Source organism: Agelaius phoeniceus, chromosome 19, assembly GCF_051311805.1.
Source record: "Agelaius phoeniceus isolate bAgePho1 chromosome 19, bAgePho1.hap1, whole genome shotgun sequence".
In the NCBI taxonomy this organism is placed as follows: Eukaryota; Metazoa; Chordata; class Aves; order Passeriformes; family Icteridae; genus Agelaius; species Agelaius phoeniceus.
The window spans coordinates 9,145,432-9,169,247 of record NC_135283.1 but is presented as its reverse complement, the minus strand read 5'-3'; the positions used below and the strand labels follow the sequence as shown (position 1 = coordinate 9,169,247).

The window sequence follows — 23,816 nt, the reverse complement described above, 5'->3', positions numbered from 1 at the left end:
CTCATAGGAATGTGCAACCTCACAGGATGTGCCACTGTCTGTGCACAGCTGTGCCCCAAAATGCTTCAACCAGGAGTGCAGACATCCCTGAGCCACTGCTGTTTGCATCACAGGCACAGGGAGAGGTTGCCATGAGCACCAGCAGCAGTCATGCCCACCCACACCAGTGCAGCCCACACAGGGACATCACATGCCAGGGAGAAAGGCTCTGTGTGGGCTCACTCAGTGCTCAGGGAGAGCAGCTCCTTCCCTGAGGCCACACTGAGCCTGTGACAGAGGCCAGAGATGGATGCAGACACCCCTATCCTAAACCAGCCATACAACCACAATCATATCCTCTCCTCTGATTTGGGATAAATCTCCAGGTTTTCCACAATCAGTTCATACTCCACTAAAAGCAAACATAGACATTTCAGAAAGCAGAAAAGCTTGGTGAGAATGAAACCTCACAATACATTCCAGTTCTGCCTAAGAAAATAGACACCTTAGAAACCAGGGAGCAGCTCAGCTCAGTCTTTCTCTTCCAGCCTCTTCATCACAGTCTCTGCCTCCAGTGCCCAAGGATGGGAATGGCTCCTGTGCACTGCAGGGCTCCTGTTGCATCAGCCGTGCAGGGGGAGATGAGCAGAGCCCGGGGCTGTCCCTGCTCTGCTGTAGGTACCACTGCACACACAATGCCACGGGCTCACCCTGAAAACAACAGGCTGACAAAGGGGGAAGGGTCAGGCTCTGCTTTCCCAGTCTCTAAGGTTTTCTAAGACCCGGCTCCTTCAGTCCCACAGCACTCAGTGAATGGCTGGTTAAAGCAGTTCCACACTAACTGAAAGGAGGCTGCTGTATATTTTAACTGCGGGTTTTAGCCTGATTTTTATCCCTGAACTACAGCACGCTTAACAAAGATGACTTCAGAGGGAAAAAACCATTCCTTAATTTAAAATTGTACTTACTGAGAGTGCTTGTGAAAGTCTCTACGGGGAGTGCAGTGTCTCTGAAGCCCGTCTCAGCAGCAGCAAAGTTTCTCTCCCGCCTTGCACACGCGGGATGTGAAGGCAGAGCCGGGACGCGCTCTGTGCTGAGCTGTGCTGCTGCGGGCTCTCCTGTGTATCGTTGCCAAGGCTCCCGGGGCAGACTCCAAAGCTCCCAGATTGGCCCTGGCCGAGGCATTCCTAATCAAATGCTCCTTTCAGCACGGCCACGGGCATCACACAGGGCTGGGAACAGCAGCGTTTGCTTTAACTCAGGTAAAGATAAACTCCCATTAAGCGCTCTCATCAGTTTGAAATACGGCTTATTAGCGAAACATTTTCTATCTGGAATTGTAACATGTTAAAAACGATGTTACTTTTTTTTGAAATAAATAAACTTTCTGCCTCACCCCCCTGCTTTGAGCTGCTCCAAGATCTCGGAAACAATGTCAGGATTGAAGTCTGCCCCCAGGTTTGATGCTAAAATCTGCAGTTGAATCAGCTATTTCTGAACAACTGTAAAAATCTGCTATGCCAAAATGTCATGATCTGCAGGTAAATGATTCTTGATGGAAACATGGAATTCATAAAATCAACTGCTGCAGAAACACAGAATTAAACTTTTGCATTATGGCAACAGGTCCTGGACACTCGGCTCTTGTGGTGCCAAGGTTTTTCTCAAAGATATCACAGTCCAAAATACAAAATGTGTGAAGTTTCAGAGAGCAAGAAATAGTCAGATAAGAGGAAGACAGAAGTCGCAAGTGCAGCAGAAACCAAACTTGTCTATCTGAAGAAAATATGACCTCTCTGCTACCTCTCAAATCAGTATTACAGGTGGTCTGTAATACCCAGAGTATTACAGGAGTATTTTGGGCTCTCATCCTTTTGAATTTGTTGTCCCTTCATAATGTGTTAATTGTGTTAATGGCTATTCCGTATCTTAGTGGTGGCTAAGATGGAAAAGGTTCACAGAGCTCATGGAAGCCTGTGCAAAACCAGAAGAGGTGAACAGACATTTAAAAATCTCATTTTCCAGTGTTACAGCTGATCCTAAATGCACTCCAGCTTCCTTGTTCAACATTAATATGTGTTTCTACCGGTGAGTCAACTACAATAAGAATGTTTACATTATGGAAGTCAGATCAAAGCATTTTATAATTATCAGTATGACTGATCTGACATGTTTTTTTCTTTTTTTCCCTATTGCTCACAAACAGGCCTGAAAATTACTTCTTGAGTTAGGGTAGGCAACATTTTTCAGTATCTTTCAAATTTTAATGGTATAGAAAACACACTTCCTGCCCTTTTCTATAATTTAATCATAAACTAGACCAACATCTATAATTCAGATTTCTGCAACAATGGAAATTTTTGAATGGTGAATTTTGCTGACAGGGGTTGCTCAAAGTGGAAACATATCAAATATTCCCAATATTTAAGTTTTCAGGGAGGATATACTTTAATCCTCTTCTTTCTTCCTACAGTTACCATTATGGGTGTGTAAGTAACTTAAAATGTACTCCTTGTACAAGACCACGTGTAGTATGGTTGGAGTAAACCGGTTAAATGTCCCCTCCCAGAAGGGCCTCAGTTCCTGACTTCAAATAATAGGGTTGAAAAGGAGAGTGGTCAAGAGAGTACCAGGGGAAGGTAACTCTGGTTTTGCATCTGAGTTTTTACACTTCACTGTACGCCCAGACACATTCTGGAAGAAGAATAAACTGCTCTTCTGCCAGCTCCTGGCACTGCATTTACACTGAGCCTGGAGTGCTCTGCCTCCAACCAGCTTCATCACTCAGCCCAAAAGAGATTAAGCGTGAATAGTTCTGCCAAAAGGATGATCATCTGTTAATGGAGCTACTTCTGGACACCCCGGGGAGCGAGGCACCTGAGACAGCTCATGCTCTTTGCACACAGATGCTGAAGGCACATCACTCTCAGGCAGGCAAGGCTCTGTTTCTAGGTCAAACCACTGCACAGCTGGGCCTGATGCCTGGAACATTTAAGAATACAGAGCCAAGGGTTCAGGGCAGAGGGTGAAGACAGTTTTCCAGCAGTTAGGATGTCCTGGGGTATGAACTGAGAGGGGAGGGCTCCACACATCACAGCAAAGACTGGCAAATATTACACTTAAATAAACCAAGCATGTTTAAAAATGTATCTCTCCCATTCACAATTTCCATGAATTTTTCAGAAGGTCTAAGAAGGTCTAATTCTGAAAAGGTAAATTAACTCCTTATCTCTTCATACTTAAAGCTTTTTAAAAAGCAGGCCTGAAGTCTGGAATAAATTCAGCAGGCAGCAATGTCTTGACCTTACATAGGAATATTTGCTTAATAAAACTATGGCTTTATCAGACTGTTTCCTTCTGTTTCCTTTCTGGTGGGTAATGGAAGGTACACCCACCACTTCACTGTGACGGGTGTAACCCAGAAAAGCCTCAGCTCGCTGTAAAAACGCCAAGTGATACGTTTCTTTGTTAGAAGATGCCTCGGGGCTCTTGTCGCATTCTTCTAAACACGTCAGGAAAAACGAAATGCATTGTTAACAGCTAGTAGAAAAGCACTACACATTAGTCATTCTTCTCCTGAATGGAAAAGAACAATTTCTCATGAAATATCGTTCCCATTATATTCCTAGATTGCTTTGTTGGGTAGCTGCCCTGTCTTTCACAAGCCTCAGGCTGAAAATAGGAATTCTGAAAGAGAATTTTTGATACTCCTGAAAAGAATTAAAGGAAAATATGAAAGTTCTCACCAGAAGAATTTTGTAAAGACTAGTGCCAATCAGTTTCTTGAAGTATTCTTAAGGATTAAACAAATAAAAATCAAGTTAAAATGAAAAACTGAAGCTTCTACTCTTGAAAGACACCAAAATGAGAAACTCTGAAATTCACAAATAATTTCCTTTTTCCCGAGCCAAAATGTTGTCAAAATCAGCATTTTATGGACATTTCAACTTTGAGAGGAAACAGCTTTACCATTGAATTTGACACATCCAGCATCTCAGCCAGAAATGCCAATGCAAAAAGAGAAGTTGCAAGACACACAGAGAAGAAACACACCCAGCTGGCAGAGCAGAGGTGGAGGTGTGTTAAAAATAGGTTAGAAACTGCTGTAAAATAGTTGATAGATCATTAAGCATGTACTGTTAGTTTGGTTATTATATTGTAAAAGGTACTCAATGTACCATATTACACCTCAGTAAAGTGCACCAAGCGAAACGAGCCAGCCAGGACACAACTGTAATGGGCCAATCAAGCGCCTTCAACCTTCATGCACATGAAGGATCCAAAAAGAAACCAATCCAAAGGGACAAAAAAACAGGATAAAAAGAGGCTTCTGACCCACTGAATTTGTGCTGCTCCATCTGGGACATGGCTGCTGAGCAGCCCCAGCGCCAGCGCTGCAGCATCCTCGACGGGAATGCTCCTGCTCCGCCCGGGCCCCCTTGCCTTAGGCCTTTCTTTTTCTTATAATAAATGATGAAATCACTTTAGTACCGGGGGTCTGCTCTCGTTTTTAACAGATGCAGTGTCTGTGTGTCCAGGGCTCCTCCACTGCCCTGTGCCAGCTCAGTGCCCGCTCCTGGCACAGCAGCGTGGCCATGGCAGCGCTGTCCTGTCCCAGGGGCTCTGCTGGGGATCCCTCTGCAATCAGCTTTTCCTGCCTGGCCAGGGCTGCTGGCCCCAACTGCAGGCCCTAATGCTGCTGGCCCCAATGCTGCAGGCCCCAATGCTGCTGGCCCCAGTGCTGCTGGCCCCAATGCTGCTGTCCCCAATGCTGCAGGCCCTACTGCTGCAGGCCCCAATGCTGCTGGCCCCAATGCTGCAGGCCCCAATGCTGCAGGCCCCAATGCTGCTGGCCCTACTGCTGCAGGCCCCAATACTGCTGCCGGCCCCAATGTTGCTGGCCCCAATGCTGCTGTCCCCAATGCTGCAGGCCCTACTGCTGCAGGCCCCAATGCTGCTGGCCCCAATGCTGCTGGCCCCAATGCTGCAGGCCCTAATGCTGCTGGCCCCAATGCTGCAGGCCCTAATGCTGCAGGCCCCAATGCTGCAGGCCCCAATGCTGCAGGCCCTACTGCTGCAGGCCCCAATGCTGCTGGCCCTACTGCTGCTGGCCCCAATGCTGCTGGCCCCAATGCTGCTGGCCTCAATGCTGCGGGCCCCAATGCTGCTGGCCCTACTGCTGCTGGCCCCAATGCTGCTGGCCCCAATGCTGCTGGCCTCAATGCTGCGGGCCCCAATGCTGCTGGCCCCAGTGCTGCTGGCCCTACTGCTACTGGCCCTACTGCTGCAGGCCCCAATGCTGCTGGCCCTACTGCTGCTGGCCCCAATGCTGCTGGCCCTACTGCTGCAGGCCCCAATGCTGCAGGCCCCAATGCTGCTGGCCCTACTGCTGCTGGCCCCAATGCTGCAGGCCCTAATGCTGCTTTTGTGGCCCAGCATTGTCCTGCAGAAAGGCTTCAGCCGCTCCTCAATGCCTGTCAGAGCACACCAGGGCTGCTCTATGGCTGAGCTTTCTCCTGGTGCCACAGCAGAACCACGGCTATTTATAGCTACTTATCCTCTGCCTTATTTCCAGTTCCGAGCAGGGCACACAAAGACATGGATAAATGGCAATTAAATCAGCCACAATGGGTTGTGTTAACTAATGGTAACTAAGAAGCCACCTTGATCCCTCTCTGCATCTAAGATATTCACCACACGACACTGAGGCCCCAGCGCACAAAGACTTTTCAATTTCGGATTAAAGGCGTTGCATTGGAAATAGCTCTGGTAAAGCCCAGCAGCAGATTACAACAGGCAAAGAGGGACAAATGAATGGCTGAGAGAAGCCAGTGGGGATAAGCATTTGCACTGGAAGAAGGGGTGCAACCAAACCCACTATTTTTTAAGAAGTTTTACCACCTTCCCATGGTTCTGGCACCTGCAAACTGCCTGGAGGAGAGAGAAATTCTGTGGACTGGCTGTTGTAAAAAAGCCTGATTCCACTTGCTGGAGTTCCGGTTCTTTAGGATCAAAATCTGGGAAAAAAAATATCCCAGTCCTTGGGAGACTTAACCAAAAGCTGCACCAGTAAGAATGAGACTGAGCCCCAGCACAACTGGAGAAGCCAGACCCAGGGCAGGGTGTGAGCTGTCTCCAAGAGCACATGTTGGAAGTTGCAGTTTTTCATAGGAAGACTTTATTTGTTTCCAGCTTGCATGATTGCTTCTGAAAGCATGGCTTCCTCCTTTCAGGATTTTCCTGCAGAAAATTTTGTGAGTTGCTCTCCAGATGATTCACATTTAGTCCTAGAGACTATTTTTAGCTGCTTTTATTTCAGCACACGTTCTTGGAGAGCCCCTGCTATTTATGTGGTCGACATTTCCCTCCTCTTGGCTCCTCTGGGGAGAAGCTCCACGAGGCAGTTTTTGGGAGCACAGCCTGCAGATCATTCCTCCTTTTGTGTGTTCCACACAGCAGAGCTGGAGCACTCCTGAGGTTGGCAGCAGCACTTTTTATCACCATGAAGACACATAATGGAAAGCAAATAAGCCAAGGAAAATCAAACACACTTCAGCTCCTCAGAATGTTTGCAAGGCCATTCTCAGGCTGGTTTGGGCAAAGGTCTGATGATCTGGACATTGAAGGCGTAACCATGCAGCAAATACAGAGACAGTTGTGTACAACTGAGCAATAAAAAACATGAGAAAATTGCTGCAATATGACTGGGGTAAACCTGATACCAGGACATGAAGTCACCTCTTTGTTAGGGTCACAGAGCTTTGAAAAAATGGGAGATATTAAATTATCAGTGGGTCCACAGCCAACATCAAGGTAGGTGTACATATGCTGTTCAAGCTGGACACTGATGTCTTAGGGATTAGTTTTATAGTGTTGACACAGATATTATGGGATATAGCTAGCAACAACCCAAACCACACACACCTAAATAATGTTTCCAGCCCAAGAGGCAGCTCTGCAATTTGGAAACTGCCTTGCATCAGCTTTCACTGATTTCTTTCACATATGGGAATAGTGCTGGAGTATGAAACCATTTTTGCACTGGGGAAGTCCCACGGATGAAGGTCTGTCTTGCTTTAATGAAACCCATAAAAAAGGCTCTTTTTATGACACACCAAAGATTAATATTGTAAAGTTTCTGCTGCTCTTCCAAGTGTGGTTAAATTTTTTGAATGAGTCTAAATTTTTGGCTGGATAGAATTTGGATTCATGCATGCACACACAGAGTCAGGACACATCACAAACACTGGGAAACCCAACTAAACCAGAAGGGAATGAGCTGGAGGCAGACAAAAAGCAATTTCAAGCTATACATGTTAAGCAATTGTAATTTTTATCTTTGCTGTCTTCCCTGGTTTACAAGTAAATCTCTATCATAGTGACATTCAGCACACTCTAATATACAACGCCATCTTTTAAGAGCATCCTGTATATTGATCCCCAAAGTATGGCTCAGGCTCATTATCTTACAATCTGCTAGGTTAGGAAGAGCTCCTGGGGAGCCAACATATGGATGCACTGTGAGCACATTATCAGCAGCTCAGCCCATTGCACTGAGCAGTGGAGCTGGGCACACTCTTTCCTTGTGGCCAATATGGTAACAATTAGGGCTGCTCTGTGGTTCAGTAGACTAAAAGATTTGACAGACCAAATTTATCCCAGGAGTATTTCAAAGAAGATGAAGGAGTTACACCAGGAGTCATGGCCCACCATGCTCCTCTCCTTGAAACCCCTGCTTGAAAATATGAGTTATTTGCACAGTGAAGTCTGGGCTACTAAACAGTAATTAGACAGCTACATGGGAAAGAATTACCTGATTGTGAGATGATTAATTAGTATGCTGTCAGATATGATTATCCTGGATCTAGGGAATGCAGCACATTTGTTCTTTGCTCCTTACAAGATGATGATGGCATCATGAAGCACTTCTGCCCTAAATCCCTGAATGCACAGCACAAGAGCACAGGCAGTAACACTCAGCACCCAGGGCTTTAATAAAGGTAGGAATAATCACGACAGACTGACACAGCTCTGTCCTGTGACAGGAGGTCAAAAACAGACAAGGAAACAGCTTCACAAAGACACCTGCACCATACCTCAAATGCACTCCATGCACCACTCCTGACATCAAGTGCAGCCTTCCAGCAGGAGAGAAGCAATTTCTGATCACCTCTGTTTGGCAGTGTAGGCACCATGCTTCAAGACCATCAGCTCCAAATTTTAGCATTGCAAATTTTTTTCAGCCTTGTAAATTTTAAAAATGCCTATAGGGACTGGAGGATAAACAGCACACTCACCTGTGGCTCCTGAGACATCAGGGAAAGGCAGGAAGGCTGATGTGATAGGGAGAAGCAAGATTTCCAAAACTGGCTGCTTCCAGCAAAACACATCCTGACCTAATCAACTGAACATGCCTTTTGTACAACGGTGCAGCAAACTTATAATGCCACCCTTGTGCAGTTTTTTAAAGCAGATTTGACACCTAGCAATCTCCCTGGACCAGCAGCTTCATAGACTAGTGCAGGTAAGCAAGACAGGCATGTGCCTTCAGCACCATCCTGGGCTTTGATCCTTTCCCTGGCTGAGGCAAAGGAGCCCTGCTTTGCTCTGCCTTTCATTTGGGAAGGCTCTGCAGACAGAGGAACAAGGAAAAGCACTCTGGAAAATTATTAGCCTTTGAAATTCAGTATCAAATTCCACCTACATGCACAGAAGTACTGCTGTTATAGATGCTCAGATAGAAAAGCAGACAGGGCACTAGCTGAGCCCCAGGTACCTGTCCTCACGATGATGGAATCTTCTGTGACCTCAGTGGTATGCAGGCACCTGGCTTATCTGGAAACCAATCTGACTCTGCCACCAACCGGGGCCTTATCCCTGAACAGCTCAATTTATCTTCAGACTTGGATGAATAACAATTTTCTAGCTCCCAGAGAAGCTGCAACAGGAATTTATTAGAGCCTGTGAAGCACTTTGATAGTATAATAATGGAATAAGTATTGTAAATAGTTTTTATGCTAATTCCTTCATCTACATAAATCTGGCCTCAGCCTCCAGTAATTTAACTGATATATGGGAGGTGGAATAAATCTCTCTGAAGTTACAAGCCTCTGTACCAAGCTTGCAGAGCATTTCCACATCTCTCCACCCGTGTAGGGCCACCCCACAGTTGTCTCTGCAGGATAAGGGAAAGCAGCTGCTGTGAGATGATAATGAGTGATAGCCCCAGTGCATTGGGAATTGTGCTGCTTCCCTCAGCTTTGGCACCGGCCTTCAGGGGAAACAAGAAGGACGGCAACCCCTTTAAAATCCCCCAATGACTAAGGCCATGCCCACCCAGCTCTCTGGGATGGAGGTGTGTGGGCAGCTTTTCCTGGCTGTTCCATTGTTCCAGCTGGGGTCTCCCCACTCCTGTAAGTAAATGTCATTAGCACTTCTCACATTCCAACTCTCCTGCTGGGGCAGCTCCTGGCAAATTCTTAATTCCAGATAAAACAAAGCACCAAGGTGCTTCAGAACCAGCCCCTTCGGAACATCAGGAATAATGTCCCTGTGCACACTGGTGACACAAGGCCTCCCAGCCACCACCTCCCTGGGAGCCCTCAGCATCACCACCAGGGTGCTGAGCACACCATGCTGAACTTGGCCTCTGTGTCACCCCTCAGCTAGACAGTCCCAATTAACAACCTTGTGTGGGCCCAACCAGCTCTAGACAATATTTTCAAATGTGACCACTGTGAAAGGAAAAAAAAAATAGGTCAAGGGGATTATGCAGGGTGACTAATGATTGCTGCATGCTGGGCTGAGATGTGAAGTCTGGCTGTGTTTTCAAAGGTGAATAATAATATGTCCTTGTCTGACCTGTGGTGCTGTTGACATTTTTTCTGAGTTGATGCCTCCAAAAATCTCCATTAGGCTGGAAGCTTGAACACCCACCATGAATGATGGCAGTGGAAGGACTGCCAAAGTGGAAGGACTATCAAACTTTGCAGAACTCCCGTTTAAGTTTCACTTAATTTCTTAAAAGCCAGGCAGCAGAGGCAATTATTTAACTGTCAAGCCCTTTTGGAGTTGTTTGCTGAGGGATGTGGCTGCTGTTCCCAGACTTGGGGCAGCACATGTTAATTCCATGACAGTTCTCTGGAGCTGGACAAGAGATAAGAGGAGGGGGCTACTCTGCTCAGTACAGCTGGCAACTACAGTCATGTGAATGTGCCCTGCCAGCCAGCTTGCCATCCAGATAGTCAGAACTTATAGTTTTATCCTTATTTTACTGATAAGGAGGACAGCATGGTATATGGAGGGCATGGTTCAGCTGCCCGTCCCAAAAATCATGGGAGGTTTGTAGTAATAAGAAAATGAATTCAGCTGTTTTCTCTCCTGGTCCTGTGTTTAGCATTAGAGTCCCTCCAAATACACCTTTCATTAGCAGTGAAGGTAGAATTAATTTTTCTTGGCTGACAAATGTTCATTAGCCAAGTATTTCTATTAACTTCTCTGCCCTGGTCACAGAAATACTCCCTTTTCTAGCTACAGAAATTGGAAGAAAAAGCAACCCAGCTATAGCTCAGCCAAACCTCCAGCTCCCCACAGGAACTCTGGGGCAACAAGTGCTGCAGCAGCCTGAGAGAATGACAGAACAGCCTTTTGTTTCTGTTATGGTCCCTTCACAGGCACTAAGACTATAAATATCAGCAGAACAAAGTTTCCTCGACAAACACAGATATCCCAGGAAAAACATAACCCCTGTTCAGTCTCACTGTGAACAGGAACTGGGAGACATTTGGTGTCAGACAGCAAGGCCTTCACATGGCTGCTGGCAGCCTGGCAAGAGCAGGGTGTGATGATGCCAGACTGGGTGTGCTGGGCTGAGCCTGGAGCAGGGAACAGCAGGTGCAGATCTGCTGTAGGAAGCAAGACACCTTCAATTCATACATTTATTTCAGGATGCCTCAGGGAAAACTCCCAGCTTCAGCAGAAATGTACAGCTGCCCAACAAAGCTCACGAGTGTGGGCAAGGCTGTAACAATATTAACACTATCCAGACCTTTCAGACTGATTTGCACCTTTTGGGTGGTATTTGCATTTTTACAAGGCATGAGGAAGGGCAGCACCTAGGTACATCCCCTAGCTGCCTTTAGATTAGATCAGTTTTAACTCCCAGGTGATTCTACACTGACCAAAGGACAGAAATTCCTTGCTATAGCAACAGCAGAGCTCTGTGACTGAACAGGTATGGCCCAGGCAAGGCCTTTCAATGGGGTCCCACTGAGGCATTGCTAAGTCCAGGCTTGAGCTCCTCACTCCTGAGGTACAGTACAGAACGCAGCAGAGGATCCACTTCTGCCCCATTGTTGGGTCTCTGCAATCACAGGCTGAGAAGAATAATTTTGTACAAATTCCCTGATTTAAATCAATCCCAAAGTGACTTTTTTAAAGAAAAGTCTGCTGGAGCTAACAGTCTGATTGTTCCATAAATCAATTTCTTTCCCAAGTGTAAAATCTCCGCTTGCTCATTCCGTGTCTTTCATCCTAATTAAATAGTGATGTGAAGTAATCAGCAGTATTGTCAATGGCCTGGTGCTGCACAGATACTTCTGAATATACAATATTAGAGGGAAATGAAGCTAATGAAGAAGATTCCCAGCCAGCACCTGCACCATGACCTACAGTGCAGACTGGAATCATCCACTGAAAACCAAGACACCCCATGGCTGTGGGCTGAGTCCAGCCAAGGGCCTGCAGTGCCCCATGTGCTGTAAAGAACAGGTCATGGAAAGGGCCCTCCCTGTGCTAAATATGACCTTTCTTTACCATTTCAGCAGGGAGCAAAATATCTCTAGTTACCTTTCACATTCTATTTCCATAATCTGCTCAAATTAAAACACTGAACTGCTCTTAAACACTGATCCCTGCCCTTGACACTCACCTCTCCCTTCTAATTAATCACATTCAGTGTGGAAGTGTTGGGATGCCATGAGAATTGAGGCAGTGAGCTGTCAGCACAGGGGAAACTCTGAGAGCCCCTGAGTCATCCAAGAAGCAGTTACAGATGTGAAGTGCCTCAGGAAGCAGGAAGGTGTGGGCTCCACGTGGTTCTTGTTACCCAGGGGCTCTCATGGAAGCCTCAGGGGTGCCAGGGCAGCCCCAGCCTCCTGGAAGTGGGACATGGTGCCTCCCCAGGCAGACCTGCCATGCCAGCCCCAGGGAGCCATGCTAACAGAGGTGAGAGGGGATGTCCTTAGCCAGTCTGAACTCCTGGGAGCTTATTCAGGAGAGTCCTTCCTCTCTTGGGTATCAGTTCCCCCACAGGAAAGAAGACCTTGCATAGGAAGGTGAGTCCATGCACAATGCAAGTATCTAAGTCAAACTAAATATGACCACTCAGTAAATCTTGAAATACTCCTACTAGTGCTGCTTTCTTCCCTTTCCAATGTCTCCCTTCTAAAACGAAGCGATCCTGTTCTCCCAGGAGAGAGGCAAAGGAACACAAGACAGGCACTATAAAAATACAATCAAGAGAGTCTGTCTCTTCCTGTGAAGGTTTTTGATCTAGTAAGACTAGACACAAGCTAGAGGAAAAGCATGTCCCTCAACAGTACAGCAAGTAATGCCCTGGCTCTAAGTCAGGAAGCATCTGATGATTTTGTTTATGGGGGAAATTTAGTGACCTTCAATAACTGCAGAGAAAGTGCTCCAGGACATTCCTCAGCCCTAGGACCTTGCCTCACAAAGCACATGGGGCTGTGTTATTCAGTACATTTCACTGCTAAAACTTTTCTTTGTAAACCAGCAGGGTATCAGTCACTCTTGGCAGGGCACCTTCTGCAGTATCTGAGCACAAACTCCTTCCCCTTTGATATGAGAACCACACCATGACACAGGATGTCTCCTGATGGCAGTATTTTCTCAGGGTGCAGTAATCTGAGAAGGCTTCCTCAGAGTTCTTTTATAGGCAAGGAATTGTAGTAGAGAACAGTTGAACTCTGAATTTACTGCACAAAACTCCCTTTTATAATTCCCCATAATATCTCACTATTGCTTGGCAGTGAGACAAACAGAAACATTTAAGTGCAGTTTCAAAACACAGTGTAAGGAGAAAGCTGATGATTTACTCTGCCACTTGACTAACAACTTCCCAGGTGACAAACCTGTGGCAGCTCCCACAGGCAGATAACCCTGCAAAGTGTGATTCATAGTGGGATGGTTGTTGATCCTCGTGCTGAACAGTTCAGAGGAAAACAAATATCTGTGAAAGGCAATATTTATCTATTAGTCTCATAAAATATTCTGCATTACTGATTTCCATAAAAATCAGATCTCAGAGGTGCAGTGAAATACTGACTTCATTCATTATTCAGGTCTCCTCACTTTTTCACAATAATAACTAGTTTGTGAAATATTCTGAGGAGTGACAAGCCATTTTAAATTCTGAAACTCTGAAAACCCAAAGAGAACCCTGCCAAAGGTGGAGCTGTAAGAGTTGGAAGGAGGGATATATATGGGTAAAGCTCCTACTGTAACAGTCTCCAAAGCTTACAAGGTGGGAAAAAAACTCACAACCAGCTCAGCAGGAACACAGACTTGTTTCTCTTATGTTCTTAAATTGATTTTTATCATCTAAGAATCTGACAAACAGTTCTTCATGGCTCCCCTCTCCATTCTGGACAGGTTCCCACCTTGCATGCACTAGACCTTTCCATGATTGTGCCTCGGGGCATTGTAACCATATGTCCATCTCCTGATGAAAGACACATGCCCCAGTTACCCACAGAAATGTTCCCCAATGGCATTAGACTTCAAGGACACAATGATTAAGAACTCACTGAAGCAACAAACACCAATACTTTTTTCAACATGCATATGGCAGTAATAAATGCAGAACAGTTACAGATATAGGAAACTTCTTGCAGAGAATATACAAAAATACACAAGGTTCTGTCTGTTATTCTGTCACCAAAATAAGACAAACATCCTCTCTGTCAGTTGAAGAAGGTGGCAGCACAGTCAAGTCAGTTGAGAAGCTCTCCCCATTTTAAATGATGTCAGGCTTTGTTAGAGTGCTATGAATAAATTTCTACTGTGGGCAAGACAATTTACCTAAATATTGCACTATTCTATACAAATGGGTAGCCAAAACTCTATGATGTATTTATACCATATTTATGTATTTGCTGTACCTATTAAAGGGTGCAGAGCCTGCAAACTTTCTCTCCTCCAGTCATGATCCTGCTTGGCTCTAGTGGCATTGCACAAACACACACTGAGAAAGCCTCTTCCCCAGACAATCTGTGGAGCAGAGACTGATGCCCAGAGGTAACAAAGGAGCAGGATTCACACCAGGGCTGTCTCCTCACCGACTCTCAGGCTCCACAGCTCAGGACAAATCAAAACCTCTTGCAAAGTCAAACACTTTGTTATCACAGGCTTATTTACACAGGCTGGCACAAGCTCCAAGGAATCACCCTTTTTGATATGCCTTTTCTGCGTTGTGCATTCCCTTTCCAAACCCTTCCTAGCCCTGGTGGTCCAGACTGAGCCACCAGATTTACACTGTCAGCCCAAAATACTCATCAGCATTTGCGTCAGCTCTGTGTCAACACTGCCATGGTTATATTATTGTTATTATTCCAACTTACATTTTCCAGCAGCTTATCATAACTCAGTTCCAAAACAAGCCTGGGATCAGGGTACACATCCACCCCAACAGGCTGCTCTGCCTCAGGGTCTGTTCCCCAGCTGATGCTGGAGTCAGCTGGGCATTTACACTAACAGCCTGGGTAAAAAGGTGAGCCAAATAGCAAGTTTGGCAAATTAAATCCTAATTAACACAGCCTCTCAGGGGCCTAATTAATCCTGCCTAGCTTTCTGTAAACTCAGAAAATGTAACAATTGACAGTTTCTTTCCTATTTCTCACCTGTAGCTGTTGGAGCAAGGACAGTTTCTCTCCACTTTGACCAGCGCTGAAACTGGTTCTGCCAGGAAAGAAATGATCTCCCTGTTCCATGGAGCTTAGGATGAACCTCAGTAGCCTCTTGCTGGCACATAATTGCTCAACAGAAGCTGCATTTCAGTGATTCCCATCCTAGCAAGGCCTCTGTGTCCCTGACTGAAAGAAGGTCAAATAGCCCGTATCTCTTCTTAATTTTTAATCGCAATTTCATGCTGTTATTTCAGCTGCTGGAGGCAGTGTAGCACAAATCCCTCAGGAGTAATTCCTAGATACTCTCTTGTAGGCTGGCCTACTTTTTCTTCCTGTTCAGGCACAAATTGCTTCTCTGAGCCCAGATGTGTGACAGTGCTGGCAAAGCTGCCTCCACCCAGACAAAGACATTCTACACTGCAGCATGTAAAAAAAAAAAAATTAAAAAGAATTACCTTTTGATTCTTCTCCAGTTTCTAAAAACAGATAGGATAATCAAGATCTCATTTTAGCTCTATCAGCCCAGCTGAGTACTGGTTTAATTTTAAACAGTTCTGCTGCCTCTGATGCAGGACATTGCCGTGGTAGCACTTGTGTGACACTTTGCTGCGGCAGATCCCACAGCAGGACCAGGTCACAGCCATGCCTGGAGAACCTGGGGACACCTGAGAGAGCAGGACAAAGACCACGTGCTTTTGTGGGGACTTTGGATGTGGCAAGAGCTGGGACTGACGTGAGAGACAAAGGACGTGGGAAAGGTGTCCTGGAGCTTTCCTAACTGGGAAAAGAATTGGGCAATTTCATGAACTGTCTGGGTCACTTTGGTGGCAATTCTTGAGGCTACTGGAATAATGAACCCTGAAACACTGTCTCAGCACAGCAACAGCTGTGTGACAGAAATGACTCCTGTAAGATTTCACCTATGGAAGAATGTTTTTATTTTAGTGGGAAAGTTTCTAGCAGTATGTGCAGCTATTGTTTTGAAAAATGAAAGAAGCTACTTTCAAAAAATGACACTGCTCTCAGGTTTGTCAGAGAAGTTCAAAGGGAGAAAAGAAGCAGTCAGATCCTTTTTGTTTGCTTGAGCAATGAGGTATTTTGCTGGTTTTATCAGCTAGAACATCCCTCTGTGGTTGACTTTCTCTTTACAGTTTCATAGTAACCTGGAATCTTGGTTTTATCATCCAGCTTTTACACATTTACATAGAAATTTCTTGTTCTGAAAAAAACCAATAACCAAACCCACAAACAAATAAAAAATACAACTAATTTAAACCAATGTTATTTACTAAAAAAAACCTCCTATACTTCAATTTCACAGCCTTATCACTGTAAATATTCCAAGAAGAAGACAACTGTGCATTGTCCCACAATCTTCCATAAATGAAGCAGAAATTTCCCCAAGCAGCAAGGAGAAATGATACAAAGTAGAATAAGAAATTAAAAAAAACCCAACAAAACAAGTAAGCAAGTAAGAAAGAACCAGTGTCAATTTATAGAGTGGAGGACAAAGGTTTCCTTGTCAAGCAAGTGTCAAGAAAGCCAGTGAATGCTCTGGGCCGTGCCCTCATAGAGCTACTTTTATTACAGATATTTTGTATTTGTGTATCAGGCAGGAGTTGCTCACCACCCTCTGACCAAGCAGTTGCATTTCTTTCACAGGAACACAAAGCATGGCAAGTGCTGCCATAATATTTCTTTGCTTTTGTTGCTAAGAATGCTGTACTCAGGACACACCACAAATTGGACAGATTTTCAGCGCATCAAACAAAAGGAAAAAGGCACAAAACCACAAAGCCATATTTACCTGAAGGACTAAATCAATAGGGATGAGACCTCCTCAATAAAAGAGACCAACTTTTAGCTTTCAGTCATTTCACAGCTTCTACCTAAAGACTGTGCCACAGCCTAAATTGGTTTATCCAAGGATGGGAGGAATATTTTGCCATGGCAACTGACAATTTCAGAAAAAACACCCCCAAAACTGTGCTCTGTCAGAAAATCAGCAGATTAAAAGGTTGAAGATAATGACTCAGAAAGAAAATTCAGGTTGAGACAGAAAATGTCTATTAAGTGGTTCTGCCAAAGAGAGGGGTGACAGGCTTCAAAATGGTAAAGCTCTGAATGCTATACAAAACTCTACCTGGGTCACAGAAAATAAATACTCAAAAAAAAAAAAAAAAAAAAGAGATCTATAGATAACAATAAGTGTACAAAATGGCTTTGCTGTGGATGCCTGGAAGGATGCTCCAGTTGGAGCCGAGTCACAGCTGTGACGTCTGAACCACACTTCCCCCTGTCTCAAACCACCCAGCCAAATTTAGCCCTAAGAAACAGTAAAATTTAACTCAGACACAACCCTGTGGGGAAGCAAACAATCTTTGGCCCCTCACTGATTTATGCTTCTATTACAGTGGTTCACCTGCAAGAGCAGGTGCTTAAAATTTAAACCAGCTAACTGGCAGAATTTGTACAAAAGCACTGTCACAGATTCAGCCCAGATGCTGGATTCTCACAGGGCCCTACCTGAATCAACACTTTGCACTGAGACACTCCATTCTGAGGGCTGTGCCTTCTCTGCCCAGCCCTGCTGGCCTCAGACACTAGGGCTGCATTTGGGGTGCTGTGCCAAGAACTTCACAGGAAAAGATTTCTCCAGCCTACAGGCTTTAAGATCTCAGAGTATTTTTGTTGACCTAGCCCAGGATGAGAAAGTCAAAAACTCAGATTTCTCTCTAAAGAAAACCCAAAATACATTTTGAGAAAGAGAATCATTATTTTTGACCAGACCAGAGGGTGTTATTTCTTTTGAGTTATTTTATGTGTATTTTATACCACAACTGAGCAAAAATGAGTCAGGGGCAAAGTAATTTCCCCTTTAAAAATGTCAGTGTGTGATGTTCCACCAAATCAAAAATTCAAGCTGGTTTTAAAGAAAGAAAATAATCTTCAATCTCGTTTATGGCTGTGTTTGGAGGAGTTGGCATTTATTTTGTTGAAAGGTGCCTGCCTTGCCCCAAGTGCAGAACTGCTCATTCTCAGTACAGCAGTTCTTCAGGGCAACATTTCAGAATCAGCTTGAGCAGCCAGAGAGGCAGGTTATTTTTATGCAGGTGTTTTGACCAAGGACAGTTATTTTTGCATGTATGCACAAACCTAAAAAATAAAATTCAGAATATCACCAGGTGAAAGCAGGCAATTTCCCTGTAAATGAATCCCAAATGGTGGCACACCATGCTCTTCACTGCTCTGGGTAATTGCTCACTGGGGGTTTCTCAGCAGCTGTAGTTAATGTTGCTTTTTGATGCTCAAAAAAAAAATAGGATAAATGAATTGCTTAGAGTACTGCCTGCAGAGGTTACAATAAACTTCTCACTGGGGCAGACAGTGCACACTGCCTGTGTCAAATCCTGCCCAGGAACAGGCACTTCTTTCTCTCTATAGCTGTATGGCTGTATTAGCAAGCTTTTCTCCCACCTTACCCCTCCAGAAAGGATTCAGCCAACGACCTTGGGAACAAGCCCAGAGGTTGATCTCACACCTGCCAGGGTCTAAGAAGCATTTCTACCAATTTCAGCTGGGGCTGGGATCAATCCTGAGGCTGGGCCTCTCAAAAGGCCATCTCTGGAGATGCTGAACATATTTATTTCCCAGGGGATGCAGCAGGAGCTGAGGGGAAGGAGAACCTGGCAGATTTAGGAGCACTAGATCTAACACAGACCTCTGGATGTACCAGGTCCCATAGGGGCAGCAGGACACAGGAGCCCCCCAGCAGCTTGGCAAGGGGAGCAACTTGCAAACATGCACTGTGTGATCCCAGGGGGGCAGAAACACCCCAGGTCCTGAGCACAGGGAGGGGAATCCTCACACACAGACACTGAGCATCTGCAGGGCTGAAAACGCAATGGGAGCCAACAGGGACCGAGCGCGTGTGGGTGGTGCAGAAAACTGGAGGATGATAAGAAAGAGGGGAAAAAAGCTTCAGTTTGATGTGTTTAATACTGCTTGTCCTTACCACACTGACTGGCTTCTTCTCTTGGCCATTGGTTGAAAAGGCATTTCCACCTTGACCCTTGTGTGCTTTTTTGTTAAGATAGGAAGGAGTGTCTCCACTATTCCACAGAAGGTGGAAGGAAAGGTGGATTTCACATTAAGATTGGAAACACTTGTGTTTGATGCTAGGAAAAACATTATCAAGAAAAACCTTCTAACAAATGAGGTCAGTTATTCTCTCCAAAAACACTGGCAACTTGATGGTCATGGTGGAGTCATTGTTTCTAAACACAGAATATATGAGATTGAAATTCAAAATATTCTGGTTTCAGCCCTCCTGCTACCTTCTTCCACAGCCTAGTGAAAAACCCATTTGTATCACAGTGTCTTCATAAGGTCCCCTCTGCTCTGACACAGGTGTCTGGAGATATCCTCAAGCAGCTAGTGGGGGAAAAAACTTTATTCAGAAGCTGGTGAGGGACTCCTAATTGCTACTGAAAATATTTTCAAAGCAGCAGATCAGCCAGCAGTCCCAGCTCCATCCCAGAGGCAAACACAATTTATTTGTCATGTTTCAACAATTTTTCTGCTGTTCATACAGTGTAATTAATCACTTGGCAGGCAGGGGAACACACAGAGGACTGAAAAGACAGCTCATCCTTTGATATGCAGCGATCATCCTGTACTTTGGGAAGAGACAAACTCACTCTTATTTACAGATGGGAACAGAAAAAAAAAAAAGGTATGTGGCAACTCAATACAGCAACAAATAATAAGAAACAAACAGCTTTGATTGAAACAAGGACCCTGCCATTATTGTTCCTTACAACATGCTCTTCCACTGGGTTTGCACATATGGCTTCTGGCCATTGATTCCAGATGAAAAGGCAACAACTGACATGTAAAAAGAGCCTGTCCCTTCACAAGGAGCACTCAGAAGTACCCTGCTAGCTGATGGTGAGAGGCTCCAAGATCTGTCACTCAGCCCCCTGTTCTGTCACCTGTTGGGGTGGTCTAGATTCAGGCTCCCTTCAAATCTGAACAGCCAAAATCCACCAGGTGAAGAGCTGACAAAGGAGCTCCTGTTCTGATTCCCATTTCCCTAAACTTAGGTGTTTAGACAGAAGAGCACCTAGACCCACACCAGTGCTTCTCAGGGCCTGCAGTGCAAACCTTGGCCAGAGAGCTGCAGATGCAGCCAGCCCAGCTCCCTGTGAGTCCTGTGGCCAGTGCTCCCGGCTGGCTGCGTGCCCGGGAAGGCTCCGAGCCAGCCATTTGGAAATTTGAGACACAGGCACTCTGCTTTGTTTGAGCTGGCTCAATCTGGGCCTGCCTTTTCACACACAGGCTTCAGCTGTGGATTTTGTGTTGGTTACCATCTCCAAAAGGCTATCCAAGGGCTCTGAAGTGCTACTAGATGCCTGCCACAAAGCAAACTTGACTAGGGAGACTTTTGTCTCCCTTCAAACTGAAGCCACAACAAGAGTTGAGGCCATAGCAGCAAACACTGGGAAAGGAATTTGGGATTGACAAATTGGCTTCTGGCAAATTCTGAATATTTCTATTACCTCTCTAAAGGCTGTGAGAGACAGAAATTATACTAATGAACAGCACTTGACTGAAGCAGTGCCTCAAATGGAGCACAATTCAGACTTTAACCAAATCAACAGACTCAACTCACAGACAGAGAGAAAAGGTTTATTTCTATGTCCCAAAGCTGAAGGGCTCTAGAACTCCTAACTGCAATCCCATCCTCCTAAGTTTCTTTGGACCAGCTGTCTCTGGTCCAAAGAGAAAACACAGTCTGCAGCCTGAATCAATGCTGATGGAAGTCAGTGGGACATCCTCTAGTAACCCATAAAAGTTCCACTCTTTATGTTCTGCCTATCACACCTTAACAGCCTTGAGCTCAACAGCAGAGCTCACCATTTGCCTGTGGTATCACTCACACAGCCTCCCAATACAGGCCATTAAAAAACTTCCATGGAATGGCCCTTACATTTTGAATTGCATACACAATAGGATTTTTTTTCCTGCCTTTATTTTTTTTACAAAGTTTTCAGACATTAAAAGCTTGTTGGCTTTTGCTCTTTGTTTACACTGAAGAAAAACAAAAATTAAAATCAGACCATTTAAAAAATGTCAAATGAAATGCCCCAAGCTCCTGTTATCAAGGGGTTTTATGTATCCCTTTAAATTAATTGCACTCAGTTGATTTTAATTAAAGGCTGGAGGCTTGGCAGTTTCTTCTTCCCCATTTGACTCAACATATGCAAACAGCTGGACCAGTTCAGCACTTCACAGTGGCTCCTGTCACTTCATCCCACCTCTTGGAATTACCTTTACCTCCTCAGTTTGCTGCCTTTGGGCTTCAGAAAGCTACAGTACAGGGAGGGGGCTCTTGGGAGGGGAAGCAAAAGTGAAAGCAGAGGACAGGGGAAACTTCCTTTCAAGTGATCAGTGCAGAGACAGCATAACAATGAACCAGCTCAGTATTTGCCTTTGTGTAACTACCTGCCTTTTTATTCCAGCCCCTTGGGTGGAATAAAAAAGATGCATTCCCTTTTAAAGTATCTATTTGTACCATCATAGCAGTTGTGTCCTTCTCCTGCCTGGGAATTTGAGGGCACCTGAGAATTAGAGACATGCAAAGGGCATACTGGGCTGAAAATCAGATTAGACAGGCCACTACATTTGTGCCAATGGGAGCTGCCCGCAAACTTGATTACAGCACCAAGAATTCACACTCATGAAGGTCTGGGAGATGCAAGGACAGTGTATGTGTTTGCCATATGTTCTTCTTTGGGAACGGGGAACAAACACCATGAACGGTGACAGCCTCAAATCTACTGACGCTCAGTTCTCCTCTGCTTCATCAGCTGGAAAATTCCAACTTCCTGCCACAGCAGAGGATCCTCGAGGCGGGAGCAGAGGCTGCTCACGCCCTTTCCCAGTCTTTAGCTGACATCTAGCGAACAGTTTCCAAACTGCACCTGGAGGACCTGGAGATGGGAGATGGAACCAGCCCCTCTGGAGAGCAGTGGTGCAGAAGAGCTGTGGGATGAGTGTGGGATGTACAACAGTGCACACCATTCCCTGTTCTCTCCCCACCGCGACAGCTCACCTGGCCTGGGCAGGTGTGGAAGGACCTGGTTCTGCTCCCAGGCTGCACAAATCCCACACTGTGTCTATTAAAGTGGACAAACACTGCTGCAGGACCCCCCTGCAGTGATGCCACCCCCTGCAGGGACCATCCAGGGGGCTGGTGGACATCAGGAGTGACCAGCAAGGCTTCCAGCACAGCAGGGTCAGATCAGCTCTTTCTGAACAGGGAGGGTCACCCTCTGCCCCCTCCCTCTCCAGAGGCACAAATCCAGCACTCAAATGGGAAACTCAGCAGCTGTTACCAGGATTAGCAACTGCAATTCCAACCCTCAGGCTCTCCTGGAGGATGGATGGCAGAAGAGGTGCAGTTTGCAGAGTTCTGCAGTTTGTCTTCAAGAGCTCCCCCCAGCATATCTTTGCATGACAGCAGATGTGAAATCTCTAAGGAACACAGACCCAGCTGTCACCTGCATTCTAAGAGTGTCAGCACCAGCCTGACACATCTGCATAGCAACAGGGGAACATTGACTGTGCAGATCCTGTTTGCATTTTGTAGCCTCTATCAGCTACTGCAAACCAAGGAGTTTGGGTTATGGCATCTATTAAGGTAACCAAGCAACAGCATGGTGGGTATCTGTGTCATCAGGTACAAAAACCAGGGGTTTAGAAACAAGCAGAGTGGTGATGGGCACTGAGGTGCAGGAAACATCTCTGTATTTTTTGTATGGACAGTGAAACCAACTGCAGCTCACCAGCACACTTATCACATCCTTCATCAACACATGAGAATTGTCCTCACACTTCACTACCTGTGAAGGTAAAATGCTTTTCCTGTTGATTTCTGTATCATTTGCAGTCTGTAAGACCACTGACACACAATCCTTCTCTGAATGCACGATGCTCACTGCACCTTTAATCTTTACATGGGTGGAGGTGATTAAAACCAAAGTGAAGAAGGGACAAAGAGATGCTAAAAGGAAAACTTAGCAGTGCTCTACTTCTTAGACCAAAGACACTGGAAAATTCAGGATAAAAATGAGGATCTTTAATGGTTTAAAAATATGTTATACCCACCAGCCAAAACACTAGCAAAGATTTCCAATGGTGTATTGTTTCTGCTTCCCAACAGCTGCTGACGCCCTGTTTATTATCTGCAGAAGGTCCCTAAGGACTTGTTCACCTACAAAGTTTGACTGATTAAATTAGATACAAACCAGTGTTTTCCACTTGTGAGGTGCCAGGGAGCTTGTACAGGGATCTCCCTTCACAGCCAGGTGAATACTGAGGCTTGTAAGAGGAACATTACCTAAATGCTAAATACTTTCCCACCAGTTAACCCATGTTAAATGCAGTTAAACAGTATGGATGGCTTGCTGACAGCCATGAACCTAGGAAGGAAGAGTCAATAGGCCAAGTAAAACAGCAACATTTGCAATGATCCAGCTACACATCACTCCAGAGGCTTCCTCAGCCCACTAACATGAGACAGAAACAGAGCTTCTCTTACCTGGTAATAGTAATCATCATATTGTGGCTGGTAGTGCTGGGGCTCTGAGTTTTCAGGAGACAGGACATCTTTTAGTAACTCTTCACAGCCTGGCAAAGAGAAACAAGACAAAATGGTCAGGCCAAGAGCTTATCTTCCGTTACATGGACAATGGAGGAAGAAACACTGGTTTCTAGCCAGTCTGCATGCACAAAACCTTGGAAGGCAGCTTTGGGATTTATTTAAATAGATGTAACACAACTCTGACTTCAGAGTTCTGCCCAGCACACATTTAAGGTGTGGAACTTGAAAAGTGCAATTATCTCAGC

At 45.3% G+C, this 23,816-nt stretch overlaps 1 protein-coding gene and 1 pseudogene across 4 annotated transcripts in view; one reads left to right on the top strand and one right to left on the bottom strand.

Annotated features, from left to right (window-relative positions):
• LOC143695527 (uncharacterized) overlaps positions 1-5,487 on the top strand; it is a 29,756-nt pseudogene extending 24,269 nt beyond the window's left edge.
• RAB11FIP4 (RAB11 family interacting protein 4) overlaps positions 1-23,816 on the bottom strand; it is a 121,311-nt gene that overhangs the window by 50,289 nt on the left and 47,206 nt on the right. For 3 of the 4 annotated variants that reach the window (XM_077188383.1, XM_077188384.1, XM_077188385.1), the window contains exon 3: positions 23,509-23,597. In XM_077188383.1, the coding sequence (XP_077044498.1) occupies positions 23,509-23,597 (89 nt within the window). Of the gene's footprint in view, positions 1-947; positions 1,106-23,508; positions 23,598-23,816 lie in introns of those variants that run through there. The other variant, XM_077188387.1, reaches the window with a different exon arrangement.